At 35.4% G+C, this 9,760-nt stretch overlaps 1 protein-coding gene and 1 long non-coding RNA gene across 3 annotated transcripts in view; one reads left to right on the top strand and one right to left on the bottom strand.

Moving 5' to 3' along the window:
* Positions 1-8,840: 8,840 nt before the first annotated feature.
* Positions 8,841-9,760, bottom strand: part of LOC106871895 (uncharacterized) — a 37,229-nt gene continuing 36,309 nt past the window's right edge. The window contains exon 8 of one of the 2 annotated variants that reach the window (XM_014918652.2): positions 8,841-8,979. In XM_014918652.2, the coding sequence (XP_014774138.1) occupies positions 8,934-8,979 (46 nt within the window). In that variant the 3' untranslated portion in view covers positions 8,841-8,933. The remainder of the gene's footprint in view (positions 8,980-9,760) is intronic. The other variant, XM_052972370.1, reaches the window with a different exon arrangement.
* Positions 8,856-9,760, top strand: part of LOC128249280 (uncharacterized) — a 55,974-nt gene continuing 55,069 nt past the window's right edge. Inside the window, exon 1 of the long non-coding RNA XR_008265374.1 lies at positions 8,856-8,988. This is a non-coding gene — a long non-coding RNA (uncharacterized LOC128249280). The remainder of the gene's footprint in view (positions 8,989-9,760) is intronic.

Here is a 9,760-nt window from a genome sequence, read left to right as displayed (position 1 = left end):
GAAGACGCTTTACAGAATACTTTATGTTGAGATTCTAGATTCAGTCGAGTTTCGTTAACTTCATATCATGTGCCATTTTTTCATGACCCTCTTTCATTTGACATTGATGTTTCTCGGTTTTTGTTGCATTCCTAACTTTTCTGATGTTTAAGGATGGATATTGAGGTGAATGAGTTTCTTTTCAAATGTAATTCTGGAAGAACGGAGGAGCAAATTTGACTTACTTTGTCCTGCTCATTTTGCCCCACCCAAATTTGTCCTTTGTATACTTATAATTTTTTGAAATAGTATTCTAAATGTTACAGTGTTTTTAACGCATTTAGAGAAGGTCATTTGTTTAGTTGATATAGTTTTCGTACTCAAAGTCAAAAATGCAGTAAATCTTACTCATTGTACCACACACATCCTAATAAAATACTCTGGGCGCACACTTATGTCTTATAAAATTAATGTTTTCTTCATTAAGTGAATTGTTAATATTTCTGATTAACAGATTCCCAGTCAATCAGATATAATTGAAACAGAAGGTCTGCACGTTTATTATTGAAAGCTATGTTTGCTGAAATCGCGAAGCGCCAATCTATGATATTAAATAAAGTTTAGTTGCAAAAATAAATTAATTAATTTAACAAATAACGACTGATCTGAGTGAATTAAATAACATCTACACTGAGTATATCTTGAATTTCTTTGCTATGTTACAATTCACTGCTTTAGAAACATAAAATCGAAACTTGCCTTTCGCTCACGGAACGAGTAAACAAGCAGTAGACACCATGGTAATGATGTTTTATGTTAGTGATTCTCAACGTGGGGCTTGAGAAAATTGTGGTAGAGCTTCGGATCCAATATGTTTTTCTTTTTTTTTTTTGTTTTTTTGTTTTTTTTGTCTAGTGGGACATGGATTTGTAAAAATCGTTTTTTCTTAGCAAAGATACAACACTTATACATTTTTACCAACCACTGGTGAAGTGTCCATTATTCTGGGAAGTTATAGTGAGGTTTGGGGTATAATAGATTGGGAAACAGTTTTATTTGAAGAATCGTTTATAATAACAGACGAAAAGTAGATGTGTTTTGTAAAGCTTAGTAAGTACTTAGACAATAGAAACGAAACTTCCTCTAACAATTTTATATGAACAACTAATGACAGTTAATGTCATAATAAAAGTATACTAGTTAATAGGAAAAGACCGAATGAGCAAAATAGTTGAACTTAGGCCAAAATTCCTTGTAGGACTTCTTCTGCAATTGAAAAGAAAAATGAATAGCATCAAGTAATGGAGCTGTTTTGGCTTAATCGACTAATTCATATACTATCTTTGTTACATATATGCTGCTCAATTAAGTAGCAGCTACCTCTCCTTTTGATCACATTGCATCGTCTTAAAAAGGACTATTACATTTTAGAATGTTGCCTCAGATATGCAAAAGATGAGTTGGCGATAACTGAAGCAGTGCTGGGTTAGCTAAGATGAAAACAGCAACAACTACTGCTGCTAACTAAATTAAGGTATCGAAAGCTAACTTCTCCGCCACTATGAAGACAAAAAGTGGATAATTTCAAGGGAGATAACTTTTGTTTCTTTATACCCCTATGTTATTATTTCCCCTGGATCGAATTGTGAAATTAATCACGGGCGATAAATTGAGATATGGATTAGATTTTGCACGTTTCAATATTTATCAGGGCTATAGGTTGGCTTTGTCATTTCAGCCTCGGATAGAATACTTTGCACCATTCTGAGTTTGGATACAGCCCAGGTCGGCCTTACATTTCTACTTATCGGGATCAGTTAGATAAAGTACCAATAAAGTACTGAGATCGATCTAACTGACTAAATACACCCTCAAAAATGTTAGTTCTTGTGTCTGTGCTAGAAAAGAAAAAAAATACATATAGTATCTGTCATGAATCAAAATAAACGGTGACATTTATCAAATTAACGCTTACCAATATCATAATACGTCCAAATTATTGCTAGAAACTTGTAAATACATCATTGGAATTGATATCATTCTCTGTGAGAAATCATTTGGAAAAATAGCTTATTATATCGTCTTTCTCATTTTTTAAACCATTGCTTAGGGATATTGGTGACGCTAAAAGTTTGCTTCATAAATATATTGTCCAAAGTTTCATCCTACTGCATAGCATTTTTTTGAAACACGTACTTTCTAAGGCTAATCAGAATTGAAACTTCCATGCGTTAACAAGTACCTTCTTGCAACAATGTAAACTTTCATTTAATCAAGATATCCTTGGCCTGAAGTGTAGCCTGCGATATACACCTCGCTTGGATATTTACCACTTCCAAAGTTCCGCTCGCTATGAAACGTATGTAGCCCGAATCTTATGTACTCCATTCCTTAAACTTTATATATATATAAGAGAACAATATCCAAAAAAGTTGGAAAAGGGGGCTCCTCAGGAAACACGCTCTTTCTGATGACGTCTTATATAGCCTCAAAGCAGCTTGATTAACATACCTCGAAGGAAACCTGGATCTGAAACGCTCAGCATACTTAAAACAAGACTATGCATCAGTAAGTTTCTCGAACGCTTGAAATAATATCGACATGATGCGAAGCCTCTCTTGGACTCACGCCTGCTATATTATATCACAATTCGAAGGCTATACATTGGCAGTCCAAGAGCAAGAGATTACTACGAAATACCCTAATAAACAGAAGTGACAGGGAAGCCCTTGGAGGTCCAAAATGCAACCGTAGGTTATGTCATATTTCTGCGGAAGACATCACCCTTGTGATTAGCAGCTCCCAAAAATGTCAAGGTGATACCTCTATGCGTCACGAAGTTGTAAATGCCATTCGGAAAAAAGTCTGTCCAAGAATAAATATTGAAAATCTCCCTGTTATTGAATGCATACACAAACGCCATCAATGAACATCACTGTTATATCAAAAATATGAAAAAGGAAACTCACTGCGAGTGAGAAGTGTAATCAAACAAGCCTTACAATGACGCTCAGGGACATTTTCTTTTCTTTTCATAAGTTTATAGTAGACGGTACTTGCTTAAGATACTATGTAGTAAGATTTGAATCCGTAATATCATGATTGCAACGCAAAATTTCTAACCACTCAGTCGCAACTACTTCCATGTATAATATAAACTAATTTACCAACACATATTTCACGGATAACTTGCCTTTGGATTGTTATGAAATAATTGTCAAATTGATGGTTAAACGTTAGAAAATATTTTATTATCAAGCTGCTTTTACGACGTATCATATGATGCTGCTCAGAAAACAATGACTTAGATACCTTAATATAAGTAATTTCTTACACAGGCTAAGATGGAACTTATATCTATAACATTGTTTTCAAAATTGTGTTCATATTCATTGTGAATACAAAGGACTTGTGTATGGTAAGGAAATAAAATTATATTAACCTTTTAACATTCAGATTACTCTGTCAAATGTAAAGCTTATTTATTCACATTGTTTTGAATTAGTCACACATTAGCTTCAAGATATTCATGGTGTGATTGCTCGTTTAGAATGACATTGTAGAGTAGGTGTGAGAGGCTGAATCTGACCAAATTCAACGTAAAACGGGTAGGATATTTGGGATGAATTTGGTCGGTTTGAATGTTAAAGGATTAAACCCTTTATATTAGCATCGAAAACTCTTTGAAGGAAAACCATCGTTAGCTCAAAGATGTAGTAGTCATTAGTTGTATGACTACCAGTTCTTCGAACTATCACCATTTATTGGGTTCACTATAGGTCTCAAGCACAACAAGTTTTCTATTACACCACAGCAGCATCACTTTCACGTTTGTACGTTCTCAGCAGTGCTTTGTAGCAAGAAACTGTAACTCGATTACAAGTCGCTTTTAAAAATGCTTTCACTTACAACACGAGTTCCCTTGGGAAATATTTAAGCATCATGCCTTCCTGATCTTTTCGCTTGAATGATTTAGAGCCTCTCTACTGAGCGAGAAAAAAAATTAGTTTTTCTTCTTGACTTCCACAAGCCAGCCCTGGTCCCAAAACCAGTATTCAAAGGCGTTTCATTTCTGTCGATCGAATCTTTTATTCAGATAGAAAGTATCCGGAACTACATTTGTTAATGTCCTTTGCAGCAGATTCGAAACCGAATCGCTGCATAGCCGTGTAAGCGTCACAGCTTATAATCACAGTAATTTCATGTGATCGACCAAATGACCGACCATATAATGTCGAGCCATTATGTGATTTAACTTTCAAGGACTTTCTTATTGAGTCTTATATAAAGCCACTTTTTGCGCCAAAACTCTTTACAGAATGCTGAAGGCGACTCAGCGAAATGCGCCTCCACTCTTGTCAAAGATATTTGCGCAGACTGTTGAGACCGATCGACTCACTCATACGTCTCACTTCTTAACACAGAATATTGAGTTTGTTACGGTGACAACTCCATTCTCATTTTCCCTCTCCAGTCGTTTTCATATACAGAATGCCGAACAGTTGTCTTAGCAACTTCATACTCATCATGTTTCCATTCTCCATCCGTACAGTTTAAAGGTAAAGATTACAGTCATGTATTAACGAGATATTTCGCCAGTTGAGACAGCATCATCACAGATCTATACGTACTAGCTATTTTGTCATACACTATAGAATTCGTCTCTCTCACTATGTATAAATTTGATTGTATTCTTCATTCAAAGACCAACACAGAAAATTCTATGTGCAGTAAATACATATAGACTCCTACAGTACATCATCTTCTTTTTTAAGACTACATGGTGTGACTTGAGGGAGATTTAATTATTTATGGTAAGTGGAATGAGATGCAGCAAAACTTTCTCTCCTTACAGTAGTATATGACCTACTGTTTTATGCCCGGAACAAATAATACTTTGTTTCATTGAAATACATGTATATATATATATATATATATATATATATAATGGTTTCTCCTGTCGTTAGAGCAACGTGAAATAAAGTGCTTTGCTCAAGAACACAGCACAATGCAACGCCCGGTCTGGGAATCGAACCCACGATATCACAATCGCGAGTGCAACACTTTAACCACTGAACCATGCACCTTCATATATATATATACACACACACACACATGGTGGTCAGAAAGTCTCTCCATAATAAGTATTTTATTGCAAAATATTTATAAGATGGTATAAGACTACAAAAGAATATATTAGACTTTACAAGACTTTTAAAAACTTTATAAGTGTTGAATGTGTCGTCCTTCATTTTCAATGCACAAAATTAAATTTCTTTTTTACTGCCGTGTGAGCACTTCCTAGGTTGATTTCCGTTTCCTGTGACAATTTGCGTAAGGACTTTGACGAGCTTGTCAACAGTTTATCAGAAATATTGGAGAGTGTTTCGTCTGAAAGGACAGTAGACCTACCGCTTCTTGCTGCGTCTTCCACTGAGCCTGTGTTTCTAACTTTTCTCATTAAATCCTGCACAGTGTCATAATGTAGAACAGCTGTATTTGGAAAAGTTTCACTGAACTTCTGTTTCACAGTATCTGTGTATTTGTTTCCAGCTCGAAACACTCATTCAACTAAAAACGTACGTTCTTCAATGGTATGTCGAAACGCTGAAAGGTACACAGTGACTGACACCTGGCCGCCCACGCAGTGATAGCCAAATTGCCAAATTGCGCATGCGCAGGATGAAACGATTCCCTGCGGAGAGACTTTTTGAATACCCTGTGTGTGTGTGTGTGTGGGGGGGTGTCACTATTTCTATGCTTCCAGTTAATGTCAGTATCTTCCGGAATTTAACGTCTATGAAGTGGATTTCCTCTACAGACCAGTCAAGGATTCCAAATGTCGAAATCAGCACGGGTACTGAAAATGCATCGTAGGATATTGTCTTACTGTACGAACAGATTTCCGACTGCCGTATTTTTCTAAGACTGGCACAATATTCTCCGGTTATTCTATCTTTATTCCAAATATCTTCGCATAAGTTTTCATTTATGCCTAGGTGCTTATAGAATTCTTTGTGTGGGACAGGAGAGATGGTGAGGCCATTCATGCACAGGTTCTGAGCCAGGGGAATTGATCTTCTATGTTCAACAATCAAATATGAGCATTTCGTCTGGCTAAATTCCATTCTGATGTCAACTGAAAAATGTTATTAGTCCCAGCTGTTTTATTTATTTATTTTTTGTTTGTATGGTTAACATTTTTAGCATAAATCTTGCTGTCATCCACAAAACAATTACCTGTTACATTAATATCTCTAGCAGTTGCAGAGCCATTTGATTTTTGTAATAGTAATGAGATAATGAATTTGATGCCAAAATGAACAGAATTACAGAAAGACTACCTCCTTGAAATATTCCCTTTGAAATATTAATAACATTTCCGCTCTCAGTCCTATTTGTAAGAATTGCTAAAGAATTGCTACTTGAGCCTTTGTGAGTCACTCAGTAGCGGAAATTAAGGTAAGAGGCACTTGAGCTGCCATGAGTGGGGAATAGAGTCATATGCCTTCCTATTATAATCAATCCATACCTTTTCAAGGCTCCTACTGTTTGGTACATCCCCACACTAGTTTCTTTCCACTTGTCTGCTCCTCAGTCGCTATGCTATTGAACTCACAATGACCCTGGTGGTATTGTTTCTGACAGCTTAAGCAATGGGGCCTATAGTTTTCTGGCAACTCGGTGCTTTCATTCTTAGCCGTCAGTCTGACCTTTTTTAGTGCTTTTGAATATACAAATTAGTGGTTTTTGGTGAAATGTCAGCATTTTGTACCAGTATCCAAATGTTAGAACCCTTGCAGGTGTCTTCCAATTACACAGTTTGCCTACAGCTATCATTGAAGTTCCTGGTCAATTACATATGTTTTACTGGTGACGTTGGTACATTCTCACCTAACTACATTTAGCCATGATATATTAAAGGGGAAATCCTTCTTTTCGTTCCAGACTTTCAACCCAACTGATTCAAGATCTTGAGAGGGGACTTTCTGAACGGTAATATTTCCCTTCCTTGTCTATCTGTATACAGTCTCTGACTTAGAAGCAAATTTGTCATTTATACGGGCTCGCTCAAACATTCGCCTGCGGTAGTGAAAATTTTCGCTCAGCGCCCTGAGTTTGTGCTTTAGATCAGGGGTTTTCAAACTGTGGTCCGCGGACCACAGGGGGTCCGCAAGGACAAGACAGGGGGTCCGGAGACAGCAAATACTTTTTATGGGCAATTTGATTTTATATATGTTTTTTAATCGAAATCTTTTAATTGACAATAAACCTATTTGTTAAATACTGTTAAATAAATAAATGTAAAAATATGTTATTTTAAGCAAATATTTATGTATAAATTTCATAAGCGTTTATATGGGGGGTCCCTAAGGTAAAGCCTGAAATATAAAGGGGTCCGCAAGTCAAAAAGTTTGAAAACCCCTGCTTTAGAGTAATTAACCTTCTTTCAAGAGCTTCATGTGAAGAGTCGCCGTAAAGTTTTGTTTGTTTGTTTATTTGTTTGTTTGTATGTATGTGTGTATGTATGTATGTATGTATGTATAAATGTATGTATGTATGTATGTATGTATGTATTGAGGAAGTGGGAGAGAGCGAATGGGGAACCATGTCATAGCAACCGCATTTCATTATATCCAACAGCCGACTTTTAGAATGAGAGGAAACATTCGATAAAGTAATCACAGATACACTGAAAGATAGTGTAATCGCAATTAGAACCCATTTAGTGTTAGGCCTTCCTAATCAAGGCTGACCTGAAACTAAAACAACAACAATAGATTTTATTTTTTATCATTTTTTTTATTCTTTAGACTTACAATGAATTTTAGTATGGAAACCTTAAAGCCAGCAATTTTGAGAATAGGGGAGAATCGATTACATCGATCCCTAAGTACTTTGTTTTTTTTATCTTATCCACCTGGAGCAAAATCAGTCATTTCTGATTTTCCGCTATTTTCTCTCTGCCTGTTTGGAACCATTACAATGCGAATCATCATTTTCAACTGTTGCATTTTCGACTTGAGAATAAAAGTTGGTAAGCATAGTTGTTTTGAAGTTGAGATGGTTTGAAACATGGTCAAGCGATAAATACGATTTTTTCAAGAAATTTTTCCTCAACTTTGGCCCGATTGTAATTGAGATGGTTAATAAAATATCTGGATAATTTTTGGTGTTTAAAACTTAATAGTCTTTTCTCTGTTGGATTCCAAGTCAATTTTTTCTTAACACTAATGTCTAATTTGTTAATTTTCCAATTTTCAAAATATGATGTCTAAAGTAGGACAAAATGAGCAATGACTAATTTCAATAATCTTTTTCCTTTTAACTCCATGGTGTATAAATATTGGGACGAGAACTATTCCAGAAGATCCAGAAGTTATATAGAATATTTTATGTTGAGTTTTTAAATTTAACCGAATTTCGTTAATTTCACACCATATGTTATTTTTCCAAGATTCTTTTTCATTTGACCTGCATACTTTTCCTTTTTGGTGTATTTCTGATCATTCTGATGACTATTGATATGCATGAGTTTGTTTTTCAAATGTAATTCTGAAGAATTGAACAAGTAAATTTACCTTATTTCGTTTCACCTCTTTTTACCACACCTAAATTTGTCTTTTGTATACTCAAAGATAACGGAGATGATATTCTGAAATAGTCTTCTGAATCTGTTGTAGCGATTTTAATGCATTTAGAGGTCATTTGCTTAGCTGATATAGTTGTTGTAAGGTAGAGAACGTTTGTAAAAATTTTGGGGTTTTTTTTTTTCTCAAAGATAAAAACGCAGCAAATATTACTCATTGAATTAACTGCCCTTCTTCGAAATTGCTTAAACAATTAACTGGCCAGTTAAATTTATGGCAATATGTCGGGCAAACGTCTCCTGAGCTTACTAAGTATAGTACGCTTGCTTGTCTGCGTAATCGTTGCTCCAGTAGAAAGAATGTTTATTTTACCAGCAATATTTGTCGTAGCCCAACTCTGATGTCTGGCCTGAAATCAGTAAGTATATACATATACATATAAAAGCCGATGCATGTATGTCTATACATTCATATATATATATATATATATATATATATATAAATGCATCTTTAAATACATATGTTCCAGTTTATGTAGAATAAAATGTATGCGTATGTGTGTGCATGTGTATATGTGTATGCGTATCTACCCATAAAGACGTATAAATGGTACTTTGGTTTTGATTTTTTGTTTAAATTGTGTAAGAAGATACCAGTTTATATGTCTATATCCTTTTTCCCTTAATAAAAACGTGTTTTATTTACACGCTTTCCTGGGGAGGAGCTTCTGTGACTTTTAATGCCTGGCATCGTCGGCCATTAGCAAGCCTGCAATAAACACAGACATCTCCCTCCGTAAATCTTCGCTCGCGAAGTCAAACCGAAAGGATTTTCGGCACTATCACGCTATTAGATGTCAGAAGTGAAAGTAGTCGCTGTCTGTCAGCCTGCTTGCCTGTCTGCCTGCATGCCTGCTGCTGGCCTGTCTGCCTGCTTGCCTGCTGCTGGCCTGTCTGCCTGCTTGCGTGCTGAGCTATCTGTCTGTCTGTCTGTCTGTCTGCTGGTTTGAGTTGATACTTTGGCTTACTTACTTACTGATATCTATCTACTATGTATCTATCTATCAATTATTAGAAAACACAAATTTAATATAAAAACATTTTCCTGAAATTGCAAATTATTTAAAATATAAAAATATAATTTTCAACAGAGAGAATTTATCAAAATAGAAAACAAATGAAGTTTGAAGT

This window comes from Octopus bimaculoides, chromosome 13 (genome assembly GCF_001194135.2).
Source record: "Octopus bimaculoides isolate UCB-OBI-ISO-001 chromosome 13, ASM119413v2, whole genome shotgun sequence".
In the NCBI taxonomy this organism is placed as follows: Eukaryota; Metazoa; Mollusca; class Cephalopoda; order Octopoda; family Octopodidae; genus Octopus; species Octopus bimaculoides.
The sequence above is the reverse complement of the archived record's forward strand: the minus strand, read 5'-3'. Positions and strand labels throughout refer to the sequence as shown.